Source organism: Phallusia mammillata, chromosome 4 (genome assembly GCF_965637545.1).
Source record: "Phallusia mammillata chromosome 4, kaPhaMamm4.hap1.1, whole genome shotgun sequence".
NCBI classification, from domain to species: Eukaryota; Metazoa; Chordata; class Ascidiacea; order Phlebobranchia; family Ascidiidae; genus Phallusia; species Phallusia mammillata.
Genome location: NC_137255.1, coordinates 9,349,388 through 9,364,796, shown reverse-complemented (window position 1 = coordinate 9,364,796; position 15,409 = coordinate 9,349,388). Strand labels below are relative to the sequence as shown.

The window sequence follows — 15,409 nt, the reverse complement described above, 5'->3', positions numbered from 1 at the left end:
TAGTTTATCTTTTTTAATATTTATTTAATTGTTTATGATATGACATACCAGAAATATTCCTTCTACTAATTTAAGAAAAAACAAATAATAGAAACAACTCATAGTTGCGCTTCGTTTATTTGGCAAACAAGCAAAGTTAAAACCATTTTTTATTATTTATTCATTCCATACAAATCTTATAAATCACCAAAAACCAACACACAGTAACAACAACCACAAAATTACCAGTCGATACTTTCTACTGATGTTTTTCACTTAGTTCTTTCGTGTAGGGCAGGGGTCACCAAACTTTTTTCACTGCGGGCCGGATGAGTGCTAATAATGATTCGCGCGGGCCGCATAGTTTACATGCCCTAGCGCCGTCTTTCCAAACTTAGCTCGCGAGGCGTTTTTAGGTGCGCCAAGATATGGTCTTTCTACAATCCCATTCAAAAAGTAGTCATGCGACTGTTAAACTGTATAATTAGTCTCATCTTACGAGCAATGCTTGTATATAACGCCACAAGTGACAAAAGAAGGCACTTATTTGCGCACAATTAATACTTGTAGTCTTGTCTGTGACGTAACAAAGTGGCTTTGGATCAATCCTGGGTGTTATAATCCTATGAAACTCGGTAACATCAATTCTGAATATCCCCACAGAAAAAAAATTGTAAGAAGTAGATTAAATTTTAATGTTACAAAGTTATTAATACAATTTGGCAACCTAAAAAATGTGGTCGCGGGCCGGACGAAATGACCTCGCGGGCCGGAGTTTGGTGACCCCTGGAGGGTAATACACGCTTCTATACGACATTTGAAACCCTGTAGTAGTTACGGATGAATCTGTTGTAAACACGATAAACATGTTAGTTGACAAAAAATAAACATAAGAGCCTGTCTTGTGGTCATACGAAATTTGTGGATAACTCAAAGACGAACCGTCAAAAACCATCAAATGGTCGCAACACACTTCTATATCCATATCAGCAACGCACAGTTCAATAATATGTTCATAAGGAGAATGAATGCTCCAAGTGGAACAAAGATTATTTGAATAACTGTAAGGGTAGTTTATCGATGTAAAGTTTTCATATGACGAAAACGCACTGAGGTATTGAGTGTCGTTACAATCTGGCGGGAGAGTAAGTTGGTAGCCAAAATTAAAGCCCCTCCTTGTTTCTATTGAATCAGTCACTAAATTAATTTGTATGCGTTGAGAAACAATAGGATCTGTAGATTAGCTACTTCCAGTAAAGTTAAGTACACCGCTATCCGTCAATATGGTAACATAATCATAGTTGTACTCTAAATCAGGGGTCGGCAACCTTTTTTGAACTGCGGACCGGTTTTGAAAGTAAAATTTTATCGCGGACCAGTCTTCAAAAAATTACAAATATTTAGCAAGGAAAACGCCTAAATTAGTTTACCATCCCCGGGATACATGGGCAAAATGCTTTATAGCATTTATCCTGGAAAATTATGCGGCCCGGTAACGAACTCCTCGCGGACCGGCGGTTGCCGACCACTGCTCTAAATCGAGATCGACAATTTCCAGTGAAATGAAAAATTTGTAATAATTGTTATCAGGATAAATATACCACAAGCAATAAATATTGTTATAATACTGCACAGGATAGTTTGGAGATGACAAGGAATAGTATTGACCCGCTTGTGGATAAAACCACTCCGAACTACAAGTTTCATTGTTGGTCGACTGGAGATTATATGTAAAGTTAAAACCCTTTCGCGTTACGGAACCGTCACTTTCAAAGTGAATCAACATGTACCCCGATGCAAAAAATTGCCCATTTGTGACATCTGACCCAGTTAAAGTTGCAATAAGGTCGCTTTGGTTGTATAGATAAACGTTATCAAACTCGTGTTCTATATCAAAATCAATAATTTCCAATGTGATTACTTGATCGGAAGAATAAGAATAGATATACCACCAACAGTCAACATTATCATAGTACTGGTCGGGGTAGTTTGGTGAAGCCAAGTAATAAGCGTTACCCATTTGTGGATACAAATATTCATTATTACACACTTCAGTGCTAGTCGAATCTAGGTGATATGTAAAGTTAAAACCACGGCTTGTCACGGAACCATCAGTTACAAAGTTAATTTGCATGTAACCAATTGCATAAAATTGTTCGTTGTTATGATTTGATCTAGTTAGTGTTTCAAGGAGATTAGTTTTGTTGTACAGATAAACATTGTCATGGTTGGCTTCCAAATCGAAATCAAGTACTTGCAATGTGATCAAATGATCAAACGACTGATCGGCAGGATATATATACCACCAACAATATATGTTGTTGTAATACATGTTAGGATAGTTTGGTGAGGATAAGTGATAGTAGTCACCTATTTGTGAATACAAAGCTTCATAGCCTCAGGTTTCAATATCTCCAGAACCGGTTGTATCAGTAATAACCCCAGCATTTGTTGTTACAACGGGAATAGTTTCGGTTGTCGAGCTAATTACACCAACCGAACTACTTACACTTGCCCTAAAACCAGTTTTTGATTCAGAACAATCAAAAGTCAAATGCAACGACATGCTACTACCGGTGGACTGGTACATGGTCAAATTGTTTTGATTGGTTAATGTACCAGATAAAATGGCAATAACTGGACCGTGTAAGGAGTTACCGTCGTAGATGGTGAGTCGATCGCAGCATTCCTCGATGTCGATATCGACCAAATTGAGTAGAACAACATTATTGTCTGACACACGAACCAACCACGCGGTGTCAGCAGAGTTCGGGTAAGGTTGAGGGTAGTTGGGAGAAAATATTTCACTCACCAAATTCTCAACAGTGGATCCGTAAAGATCGAAAAGCACCTGAGCTCTGTTTTGTATCTTCACATCGGAGTCGATCATGTCTTGCACGGTTTCTTTGTACTCGATGTTGAAGGTGACCTCCTTGTTGCCTTTGATGTGGACAGTGTTCTTAGCAGTTTGAATATCAACGTTAAAGTCACCTGTAAAAGTACAATGTAAGTAAACACAACGTGAGTAAACCAATTATCATGCGAGCTAGCAACAAAATCAATCAATTTTGTGCCCCACAAAAGTCTCAAAAGTTCTCAAAAACATTTAGAGTTCTCAAAAACATTTAGAGTTCTCAAAAACATTAAGTTATAGCTGACCTAAACGTTTTTCCGAATGCATGGCAGCCACGTGATCATTCCTCTTTGCTTTTTAAGCACCTCGTGAGCCTCCTTGCGGTTTGTTTTTCTTCCCTTGTACGCCACTCCCTCGGTGTGCATTGTAAATGACGTCATCTCTGCGTAGTCGGGAAGGTAAGTGTGAAATCCGACGTCATCAGCTGTGTCACCATTGTTCATGATGGTAACTTTCAGGTTTTGAACGTCATTGAATGCAGGTGGTGGAATAGGTCACGTGACATTTGCCTGAAACGTTAGAAAATGTTTGTTTTTTCTGTTTTACCAAAAGTGTTAATTAAATCCATAAACCTAATGCCACTAACTAAGCCATGTTCCGATTGAACAGTGATGTACAGCTCATACATAACCATCAGAATATGAAACGATATAAAATATCAAATGTACTACGAAATAAATTTATTACTGTTTATTGCCAGATCTGTTGGCGAACAGACTGGTACTGAGAGTGAGTCTAGATTTTAAACTCAAAGACATAAAAAACAGAAAAATATATTTCTACTTAATTTTTCGTAGATTGGTTGGGGAAAAAGTCCAATGACGAAAGCTTCGTCGTCTTTCGTGGCATCGCCCAAGCAGACCGAAGTCCCCAGAAAATATATAAAAACTAAAAGCTTATAGTGAAGCATTGTGAAAAGCCTTGCTTCTGCAAGGTAATTTTTACTTCATATTGTAATCAACGTACCCAGAAAATAACCGGAACAATAGTACTTTCTAAACACACAGACGTTCTGGCAACCATTGCTACCATGTTCGTCGTTATTGCTTTACTGGCCTTAAACATTAATATCCAAAATTTCGTCTGATATATTTTGTATATGATCCCAAATATCACACTTTTCCTGTGCTAAATCACAAACAATTTTACCATTTCAACTTACTAAGCCCACTGCAGCTAATACATTAGCAATTTCACACCTATTTCGACAATACTAGTTATTAAGGTTGTTTTACGTTTAAATAGCCAGAAACAAGTCATCGTGGGAAGCAACATCATGTAACACTTTAGAATTTGTCAGGTTCTCATCATGTAACTATTGGAAGAAAGATATTTTGGGACTTTGCTATCGATGAGCGAATTATAACTCAGGTGCTCTGTTCCCACGTTATGATGTAATCTATATGAAATGGCCAGGGCGTAAAAACATATGTCCATCGATTTGTTTACAAGGATTCTTTTTCAACCATACTAATGTGTTTTTACTTTTTTATAATTTTTTGAAATTTTGAAAATTGGCAACAAAATAAAATCAAAATTTAAAAACTAAAAAATTCTTAATGAATAAAAGATATTGTTGGGCTTTGCCACAATGAAATTGTGGGTAAAAACGCTTCTTTTTAATGCAATTTGGAATATATTGCACAAAAGTATGTATGAAATGCAAGTTGTCGTAAATCTGTTTTATTTGCGTTCATATCCCCCCATTTTGTTTTTACTTTTTTAACGACTATAAGCTAATTCCAAACACGGATCGGTTTAATGTAAATTTGAAAACAACAGTTTTACTGCGTATAAAGTTAAACCATGAGTTTATGATTATCTTGGGTACATACTTATTGTCAACTTAAGATAACTAAAATTTCTCCCCACTTCGACGCCAAACAAACTTTTCAACAGCCGTTTGTCTTGCCAGGCAATAAGTTTAAAGTTCATCAACCCTGAAACGAAATGTACTTTCCAGCCAAAAGTATTATTAGGTTTGTAAAATGTTCCCAGACTTTGGTGCCCAATTCCGAAACCATGGCCAAAATTCAAATTCGTATTGTTCACCTAATTTGACAAATGTCCTGAAATGATTGAATTGCGGTAAACATTTAAAATTGGTAATCCTTTCAACCCAAAATTTGAAGCAAAAATGTGTTAAACAAAACCAGACTTGAGAATAAACTGAGTAACAGAATCATTAACGATGTTTGGTAAACAAATAACTCAAAATGAAAAAAAATATTTCCAAGAAGCAGAACAAGACCCTGTAAAATAGTATACACTACTGGGAATTTAGGCTCAATTGAGATTCTCCCTTGTCTATGTTGAGTGATTCTGTGTCTAGTGAGTATGTTTCCTAACACAGTTGTCTTTGCAAAAACCACAAAGGCTCTTTGAAACGAACAAAGAATAATTTAGGTGACTGTTACAGCGAGAATTTGCTTGTGTGTGCTTTCTTTGCCTGTTTTGGTTGAAGCCAATGGTTGGTAAACTCAAACAAAATCTGTTGGTTTTCTAAGACAAAGCTAAACTTCGATGTTTTTTGTGCAACCAAAATTAAATGCAAATGTACATTTGTAATCACCCTTTATTAATACGAATTTTCGTTTAAAATTAGATCAATTGCTCCATTAGCAAACAAATCTGAAGAGCAGTAACAAGAACACAGCCAACAATCATGCACTGGAATTCCACACCAACAGTTTTGTTCACTTCCCAACTTCATTATCCTTTTCTGTTCACCATGACCAGCAAGACCAGAATGACGATCATCATCGTAGCCACGGTGAGATACATATTGAAAGACAACTTCCAAACATCATTTATTGTTTCCCTTATTTCTGTTAAAATACATTTATTGTTCATTGATAGGCCAGAGTTGTACGCGGGCCCCAAATCTTTAACATAACCCCAAACGATAAGTCAGAACCCCAATCGTTTTTGAAAAGCCAGATAGGCCCAAACCTGAGAATGACAAACCAATAGAAAAAGGCATAAACAAGAGAAAATTACTAACAGTGGCGAAAACAAGACGTTTAGAGCTGTTGGGCTATAGGTTACGTCACGCAACTACAGCTACTTAGTTACGTAATATTTATTTCCAACCTTACAGAAGGTGAAGTCAGACCCGAATCAAACCCGTTTGACAAAAAAAGAGGAAAATAAGCCCAAACCTTGCCCTACAACCCTAACCCAAACCGTGAATTTTTATGCACACAAAAGTCAACTTTTAACCAATATAATTCCATTTTTAATCTTAAATATATGCGATGTTTGAAAGGGTTGTGGGAAAAATATATATATCTTCTGTGATAATTTTATCAGTAGACAATATTTGTACTTACCAACACAAGTCTTTCCGTCTTTACCAACAACATATCCTCCAGGACAAACACACATTGATCTTCCATTTTCATCGATTATGCACTTGTAAGAACATCCAATTTCATTCTAAAATTTGAACGTCATTAGTCTTTGCCCCACACAAGTTTTACAAAATCATGAAATAGACAATTACTCTGTCACAGGCTTGATTGACTGCCTCCTTTTCGTATCCAACAATGTTAAAAGGTCCAAGCACAATGTTCCTGACACTTTTTTCAGCGTCATCATCAACGGATCGTTTGATAATCATATCGTTTTCACAGTCCTGAAAGTAATCATTTGTATATTAAAAAGTATTTTGTAAGAAAATGAATACAAGTATTTTTCTACAATTTTGCAGTTTTCATGTGAACTTTTCTGACAGATATTCATGTTGCATGACATCCACAACTTCTGCTCTTCATCCTGACTATGAGACCAGCTAAAACCGAGAAAGGAGATTGCAAACACTCTTGGATCTGTCAGGTTGTAGATGATATTTCCGTTTATAGTGAGAGGATCGTCTACTACACATCTGTAATTTTGAAGTGTTAAAATAACTGCCTACAGAATTTGTATTTGAATTAAACCAATTCTCTACCCGTTATCGACAACACGATAGATGAGAGCAGATTCGTTTTGCGATGGCTTGACATCGCAGGTAATACCCTAAAATAAATAATTGTTTAGACAATATGTAATGAATAAAACAATATGCAGATAATAAATAAATTTAGCACCTGCAAAACCAAATCGGTTTCGATCTCAACATGAATTTTCACACCAATGTAAACAGAAGATCCGATTGTTATTGTCCGTCCATTTTCGATTGTCATAAAAGTGTCCGATGTGTAACGAGCCATTTCCATTTCAAATGATGATAAAGATTTGCCCAAATTGACTAAAACGTGGCTATGTAAAAAATAATAATAATTTGAAGCTAAGTTTACAAAGGAAATTTTAAAGTAAAAAGACCAAACCAAGCGCTGTATTTATTGTTTCAAATATTGCTAACATATAGCATTATTCAAGAGATGGTCTTTCCGGCTGTCGGCTGTACGTTGATCGCAAACGCCTTGTTTTTGCTTCCATCCCGTGTCTACTTTGTTAATCTCACCCCCGCCTTTATTTTGTGGTTGTATCAGTGCCTTTCCTTACATTTGCATTTATTACTGATTTTATCCTATTGCTACTTTTTTGTTTTTCAGATGCTGACGAAGTTTAAATAATCGAAATGCATATATCTTGTAACACAATAAACTACAGCAGTGGTCGGCAACCGCCGGTCCGCGGCCCGGTACCGGTCCGCGAGGAGTTCGTTACCGGGCCGTACAATTTTTTGGGTTAATGCTATAAAACATTTTGCCCATGTATCCCGGGGATGATAAACTAATTTAAGCGTTTTTATTGCTAAATATTTGTAGTTTTTTGAAAAACGGTCCGCAGTGCAAGACAGGTTGCCGACCCCTGAACTACAGCATCTAATGTAATCTTTTTACTCCGTTTTTTTACTGTTTTTAGCAGTGATTTTCAAACTGCCTAACGCGGCACACTAGTGTCCCCTGCGATATTTCCAAGTGCGGCCGTGAAACATTGTTTTTGGACTTACATCGATATGCGGGCATTCATTTATGACAACAAATTTAAACAAATTTTGTTAAGCTGGCTGCAAACGTCGCATGCTTAAAAGTTTGAGAAACAGTCGTATAAAGCAACATTTTTGACAAAATTATAATTGCTGCATTTTGATCTTACCTTATCATAACTTCCAGTGGCTGGGAAAGTGACACAACTTCGGTGCGATTAAACGCACAATGAAACTCGATAATTGGTTGTTGGTCGCTGCGAGAAATCATGTATTCACTTGATGTTTCAAGAAGCAACAATTTGTAGGTCACAACAATCTCACTGTCAGTCTCCTACGTGTAGGTTTCCAATTAGCAATAAAGCACAATTTGACTACCATATTGACAAACCCAAAGATACAATTACATTAACATTTGCTGAGCATTGCTGATGTCCACCAGTGAATTCATATGTGTCAGAAACATCGTTTTTCTCAGCAAAACAATTGACCAGAGGCTGTAGACCATCACCGACCAGTTGTAGTTGATTACCCGCTTCGGGCAACAAGTTTCGGACGTAAGGTCCCGATATGCTAAAACATGAACAAGTATTGTTAAAACCGGTGCAACGCGTTCTAAACATAGAAAATTCTGAATAAGCGTTTCGTCCACCAGGTTGCATATTTTACAAATTTGGCGTTTAACTGTAAACAAAATACTGGTTGTTTTTTAAGAGCATGTAATTAAAACAACTAACTTAGTATTTTAAGTACACAATAAACAGAGTTAAAAGATCAAAACATGCCTTCAGTTGGTTTATTTCACCTGGCAATAACAACAGAAACTGTCGAAACGTTGGGTGCTTTACACGCAAATATTAGATTTAAAATTTTTGCTTAAAACTGTATCTAGTTTAGCTACGCGCTCTTTTAAATCGACAAGATTTTATAGCAGATATTATGCCTTGTAAACGTAATTTCCGCTTTAGTATTATTTGTTACAACCAAAATGATGTTCTCTGGTTTTATATGACGCAATGCATAGAGGAATTTTGACTTGTAACTTACCTTGCCCTCACACTTGCAGATGAGCAGTTAACTGTAAAATCTGAAACAAAAAAAATCCTGAATAACATGTGAATTAAAAAATGCTTGACTTGTGTACCTTCGGTGTTAGTGTTACTGTTCACGATATCACTTCCATTGATTGTGACCATGAAACCCTGGAAAACTTCGTAAGCATCAGAGGTCATAACCATTCGAAAATTTGACCCATATGTTTCAAAGTAAAACTGGTCTTTTTGTCCGGTAGATTTTATGTTTGGTGACGAGGGATCATCAGTAAACACCTTAGATCATTAAAAAAGTATAATTAATGTTTTTTGGGCGTGATTGCGTGTTTAGTTAAGAGTAAAAGTTTTTAATTACACACTTACGTAGAGGAAATCAAAGTTAACTTCCAAAACTTGATTGTGAAAATTGAACCCAAATGTTTTCGATCCGTTGGCTCTAAACTCCCAGATACAAACAGAATCCTTGTTGTAGTTTGCCGGATAGTTTGGTGACGTAATGGTAATAGGAAGACTGGTGATAGTTGTTACTCCACATAGACTGGCAATCACTGAATCGGAAAACGGCTTTTATTCATATTTGAACACATTTCGTAATAATCTGGCAAATTACGGGTGTATAATATTCCGATTTCATAAGCCGTCGCATACTCAGAGTGGTTATTTGAAAAAAAAAAGTTATATAAAACTTTTATCAAAGAAAAGCATATTGTACTCCAGTTAAGAACACAACATAGGGAACATACAGAACAAAAACTCGGAATTGATAAACTTTCATCAAAACTGACTAATGCAGCCTAAATGTGTAGCGGGAAGAGCTACTGACACAGGAACTCACACCACAGGCCTTCCAATTTTCGGTAGGTGACGCAACAAAAAAATTTTGAATGCAGTTTGTGTAAAAAAAATGCTGACGGTTAGGGCTATTAGGGTTGGTCGTTGGTTTCATAGTAATAATAACAATAAAATCATTCTGAATACCTAGTTCTTACGTTAAATTTATCCCTGTCCTATCTCACTTTTGCCATTAATTTAAATAACTGCACCGTTTACGCTATCTATCTGTATTTAGAAAACAATGTGTTGGTGTGAGTTCCAGTCTTGGTAGCTTTCACCGTGCAGAGTGGTGTTTATTCGAGTTACATCAAAATAGAATGACACAATGTACGAATACGCCGCCTAAGACGAGAGTGAAAGAAACAAGGCTATTTTTCCGGTTTGCTGCGAGAGCACGGGAAACTTAATGAGGGAGGCAGCTACAAGCACAATATTTACTTCATTGTATTTTTAGAAAAGCAATTTAAATCCATGTTTTGTAAGTTGTTTGTGGTGATAATTTCCGTGTCTTTAATAAATGAGAATAAGTTTTATAAAAAAAAAAACTTTGGACCACAGTAATCTTTGATAAAAATAATAAGAAAACAATGCTTTTTAAACCGAGTTGGTTCTGGAATAGTATAAAACTATTGACCAACAAGCATTAAAATAGATGTTACACAACCGTTGAGCCGCACAATTACATATTTAATAAGAAAATAACACTTTACCGCCATCTACTTGGAGAGTAATATTCGTAGTAGTTTCGTTGGTTTTGCAGTCGAAGAAAAGGCTTTTAGAATTGTAAGTAACAATAGGACCAGTAGAAGCCCCATCACCAATAATTTGTCCAATATATTGACCGTTTCCGTTAGTTCCTGAATATACCTGGTGGAAAAAATAAAACTATATTAAACGCAACAGCTGACAATTTTCCGACCAACAATTAATTGTGCTACAAAATAATTGTCAAAGTGTAGAAATGTTTTTTTTTTTTGGGGGGGGGGAGGTCCATCTCTAATGGGTTTAATTTAAACTGCATATTCAACTCCAATTCTTGTCTCTCTTAAAATAATTAAAATTATGTGAAATCAGATTACCTTTACCATTAGCACCGCTACCCTAAATTCATTTAATTGATTGTGATTTTTTACTTCGTTTACATATCCCCAAAAATAAATGTATGTGCAGCAATATGAGTTATTGAAGCATTGAAAATTAAAAGACCAGCTTGTTTTAGGGTTAAATGAATTAATTGCTTATACCGGGGGCAGCTTTAACTTTATAGCCTTTATGATCGACGAAAATTTTCTTTGAACGATCGACTTTTTAGTAGTAATTTAGGCGACCACTGACACAAAGCAATATTTACGTAAATGTTGTGTTTTTAAACTTTTGATTGTTACAAAATGTCAGAAGTGCTGTTTGAGAATTTGTAATTTTTAATTGGTTTTAAATTAACAAGCTTTTGATTAGTGATAAATCAAAGCCATCAACCAGTCAAAAGCAGATGATCGACTAATCCAGTGGTTCTTAACCTTTTTGTAGTCACGGACCCCTTTTATGAATTTTGTAAGTCTGCGGACCCCCAACGCAATTTACCATTAGTCTTTTTATGTTTCACGTTTCTTGCATTATACCACCCTGTCATGCTTTTGAAGCATTTAAATCCGCCTTCACAGTCCTTTAAAATCAATGACGTCTCTGTAACGTAGTGGCCAACGCATCGAATTGATAATATTTCTGGTATATATAACTTCACAAATCGTCCTGTAAAGTCTATTGTCCATTTGTGTTATGATGTCACAATAGGGCAGACAATCGCAAAAAGTAATTGTTCTTGGCATAATTAAGGTGTAATAAACAGCGCGCACTCGCATGCAAGATTGTAAAGACGGTTGAGATACTTAAAAATATTCTTCTGTTGGTTAATGCTACTTAACATATTTCCCCCCGTGGACCCCCTGAAACCATCTCACGTACCCCTTGGGGGTCCGCGAACCCCAGGTTAAGAAACACTGGACTAATCGAACCCGATCGACGTGTTGGACATAATTAAAACGCTTATACGACCACTTATAAATAATACAGTTAGCCTATATAGTATAAAGCAGTGTTTTTCAACCTTTTTTCTTGTACCGCCCCTTTTTTGTGTTTGGTATTTATAAACGCCCCCCTCAAAATTGACAAAAATAAATACGATTTTATTTCACGAACAATTTCAATGCGATAACTAGGAGCCGAATGTTTAACAAGCTATGTTTTAGCACTTATTCATAAATATTCCAATGGTTAATTCAACATGATATCACTAACTGCAGACAATGCTCATTGCTTTTAGCTTGGTACACATGACGGGCAAAAACTGCAATTGTTTTGTTTGGTCGAGCACCGAGCATTTAAGGTTAACGCTCGGTGTATTGTGACGTCAGAAACGTTTCCAATTCCATGTTTTTACTTGCCACTTTTTTAGCCAACGCCATACTTTGCTCGTGTATAGGTCCTTTCTGCATAACACGCAAAGGAAAGCAAACGCCAAGTGAAAAACCAACGTTTTTTATGTAACAAACGGCAATTAAGGGTGTTAACACTATTTGACGTTTTTGAAAACAGTCACTTTAATTCTTGGGGACCCTACTTCTGTACGTCAGCAGTAAACAAATCACACGTTCAATTGTGATGTCACAAAACCCGTTTATGACTTGCCTACATTGTTGTGTAAAGCAAGTAATCAATTCGTAGTACGGTTTTGTAGTGATTGTCTAACGCAGGGGTCACCAAACCTTTTTCACTGCGGGCCGGATAACATTAAAAATATCTTGCGAGGGCCACATATTACAAGCCCAAACGCGCGTCTTTCCGGGACCAACAAAAGTGCAATCTTTGTTAGAGTTAGATCATGCTACTGTTAAATATAAAATTGTTTTGAAAATTATAGAAACTCTTCCACAGGCAAACCTCATTTATTCTTTCACAATTAACAATATAAAACCGTTTGTTCGCGCACAATAATTAAGGCATTGATAGTTTTTGTTTGGTCTGTGATAAAACAAACAACTGTTAAATCATTTGTGCGTCCTGTAGTCCTACATGTTGTTGCAGAAATACTTTTCCAGTAACGTTTAACTCAAGCTTTAATTTTTCCAAGATATATGTAAGGACCAAACACTCTCGCAGGCCGGATGAAATGACGTCGTAGTTTGCCGTAGTTTGGTGACCCCAGTTAAAGCTCGGTTCGGCTAAGCACAAGCCAATTGCTACCTGCAAATTTTGCTATCAAAGCGCAAACAAGCCCCGACAAATGACGCATTGTGTTTTGTATAAAATGCAATGTGACATCACTATCAAAACCACGCAGCAAACAAAGTACACAATACAGTGAATACTTTGTCAAATACACTTTTACTGGTCGCAGATGGAAGAAATATGACAAAAATTACTTTGACGTTATGTTTCGTTTTACCTGATCTATCTTTTCCCAGCGCCCCCTAATCGCCCAATTTTTCTCCAGCGTCCCCTTAGTAAGAGCAAACGCCCCCAGGGGGGCGCTGGCGCCCCCGTTGAGAACTACTGGTATAAAGAATAAACATCAAAACACATGAGATCTATATAGCTCTTTTGCTGTAAGTCTTTTTTTCGAACACAAAAGCATAAACATTTACCTTGCAGTAGTCGTTTTCAGCTAACCCACCGGAAAGAAATTCAGCAAAAACGCCAGTTGTATCTGGTTTATTGGAATTCATGTTCCACTGCCATGTGTCACAATAGTGGTGTATAAGGGCGTCGTTAGACCAGTTATTTGTGCGAGAGGGCTCAAGACAATCCAGTGCCGACAAACCTGTAAAAAAACATATGTTTATCCTTTTCGGAATGCAACAAAAAGAAGAAGATAGTATTTTGAAAACAATGGATATTTCTTTCGATTTTACTTTGATTTGATCTTTTGTACACAGTTCCTTATTAGAATCACTAAAATTTTTACATTTTTTCACCATTTCAGTTTTTCATACCGAAACGAAATAACGTTGAGCGTTGTAGGCAAATTATTTTATTTCTTTTTAATAGTTTTGTTCCGGTGCCGATATTTTCATTTCGTTCCGGTCTGACAACTCTTAAGCAACACAACAATTATTGTCAGGTACTTATTATGTCGCAATGTTAAAGACAAACAGATGGCATACATTGTTGGAGGTTTTAATTTTTTTTATGGCGGAACGGCGATTTTTTATGTTAAATGCAAATTTTAGCCTAATTTTTTTATGTTAAATGTCAAGAAGAAAACACCTAAGTGAAAATTAACGGTATTTCAATGCGGTGTTATAAATACCTTTTACTCCGTATTTCGTTCCGGTACTTCAACCAAATATTTAATTTCGTTCTGGTACAACGCGCGTTACGGTAAGAAGCACTTGTCCATTTTTACAACAAACACATCGTTACTTACCCTTGAATAACAAAGTACAGGTTGTCAGAAATAAACACAATGTCCATGTATCTCGCAACATGTTGCTGATGATTGCTTACAGACTTTGAACAACAATTTTACCGTCACTAAAGTTGAGTTACAACACAGCGTTATACTATGCAACTTACAACACGCGTTGTGACAAAATGTAGGCAGGTGTAGGTTTGAAACGGAAAACTGAAACGGATGTCGTTAAGCCCCGGACGCATATATTGTTGTGTCCTAGATTGATCCGAGTGTGCAAATGAATAAGCACCTGATAAGCAATCCTGTATTATCCAATTTTACCGTATGTTTTAATGTTTGTCCATGATGGCTTTTTATTGCTTGCAAATGCTTTCTTTTTTTCTTTATGAAAAGCCTTCGCACCTGTCAGTAAAATACCAAACGACCCCTAATAAATTGGTCACGACCCACGGGTTGAAAATCACTGTTTTACATAGTATCATGATATGAGGGTTTTATATGATACTAAAAGATTTGTAAAAAACTGTTAGTACAACATTATTACTTAATTAAGCTATTACACAGTTAGTCTACAAAACGTGATAATTAAAAAACATAAATAACAATTTAATAGTGTGCATGAATCTGTTGGCAGCCAGCAAACTTTGTAAATCGAATAAAAAGAAACGTTTAACTACATAAATGAAATAAAACACAATGCAATGCAAATGAAATGTTTATTTCCTATATGAAAGTAATATAAGCATACAGATGCAGAGGAAAATAACAGAAACAAACACACTTTATTTGTCTGCAAGCTCTGCAACGTGTAACAAAAAATAACAGCATCAGGAGACAAGCTATAAACACAATCCCGAAATTTAGATGATTGCTGATTAAACAAATGGTTGTACCAATTATGTGACTATTAATGCAAATATTTTGTCCGTGTAGCGCAGGGGTCTTCAACGTTTTTGGTGAAATCTTCTTCTTTTCTGGGTACTGGCTCAAAATCCCCCCGCTATGAGATTGTTATCCCAGCAACACGAAAGCTTCAGTTAATAACAGTTAAAACCTAATTTATTGCTCATACAGCACGCAGGGTATCTTTTTTACGCAGTTCTTCTAAAGCAGGGGTACACAACCTTTTTGCTACAACAGCCGCATCGCAGATTTTTATTTCACAAACGGCCGCCATTTACCTGCTTTTTTGTTTTAAAATTACTGATATAAGGAAATTGGTTTATATCACGTATATACCGTCTAATGGCGCCCAAAAAGCCCAGATTAATTTCTAACTACGT

General features: G+C 36.3%; 1 protein-coding gene and 1 pseudogene across 2 annotated transcripts; both read right to left on the bottom strand.

Annotated features, from left to right (window-relative positions):
• Positions 1-706: 706 nt before the first annotated feature.
• On the bottom strand, positions 707-3,384 carry LOC145223422 (scavenger receptor cysteine-rich domain-containing protein DMBT1-like; annotated as a pseudogene).
• Positions 3,385-5,459: 2,075 nt separating this feature from the next.
• LOC145223841 (CUB and zona pellucida-like domain-containing protein 1) lies at positions 5,460-14,310 on the bottom strand. 2 transcript variants are annotated; one of them, XM_080090239.1, is made up of 14 exons: positions 14,139-14,310; positions 13,357-13,532; positions 10,426-10,582; positions 9,245-9,429; positions 8,974-9,157; positions 8,877-8,916; positions 8,237-8,402; positions 8,000-8,163; positions 6,985-7,156; positions 6,846-6,913; positions 6,596-6,779; positions 6,399-6,530; positions 6,226-6,331; positions 5,460-5,721 (listed from the first exon to the last, which is right to left on the bottom strand). In XM_080090239.1, the coding sequence occupies exons 1-14, from the start codon at positions 14,197-14,199 to the stop codon at positions 5,606-5,608; spliced, it is 1,911 nt and encodes a 636-aa protein (XP_079946365.1). In that variant the 5' UTR covers positions 14,200-14,310; the 3' UTR covers positions 5,460-5,605. The 2 variants fall into 2 exon arrangements, with proteins under 2 accessions (XP_079946365.1, XP_079946366.1); XM_080090240.1 differs by lacking the exon at positions 14,139-14,310 and adding an exon at positions 14,022-14,132.
• Between the last annotated feature and the right edge of the window lie 1,099 nt (positions 14,311-15,409).

Bases quoted from the DNA above. Each gene is read 5' to 3' on its own strand.
- LOC145223841 (XM_080090239.1), bottom strand. From the start codon at position 14,199: ATGTTGCGAGATACATGGACATTGTGTTTATTTCTGACAACCTGTACT. The intron at 10,583-13,356 runs GTAAATGTTTAT...TTTTTCCACCAG, and splicing joins CTGAAAACGACTACTGCAAG to GTATATTCAGGAACTAACGG. The intron at 8,917-8,973 runs GTACACAAGTCA...TTTTTGTTTCAG, and splicing joins CAGTAACACTAACACCGAAG to ATTTTACAGTTAACTGCTCA.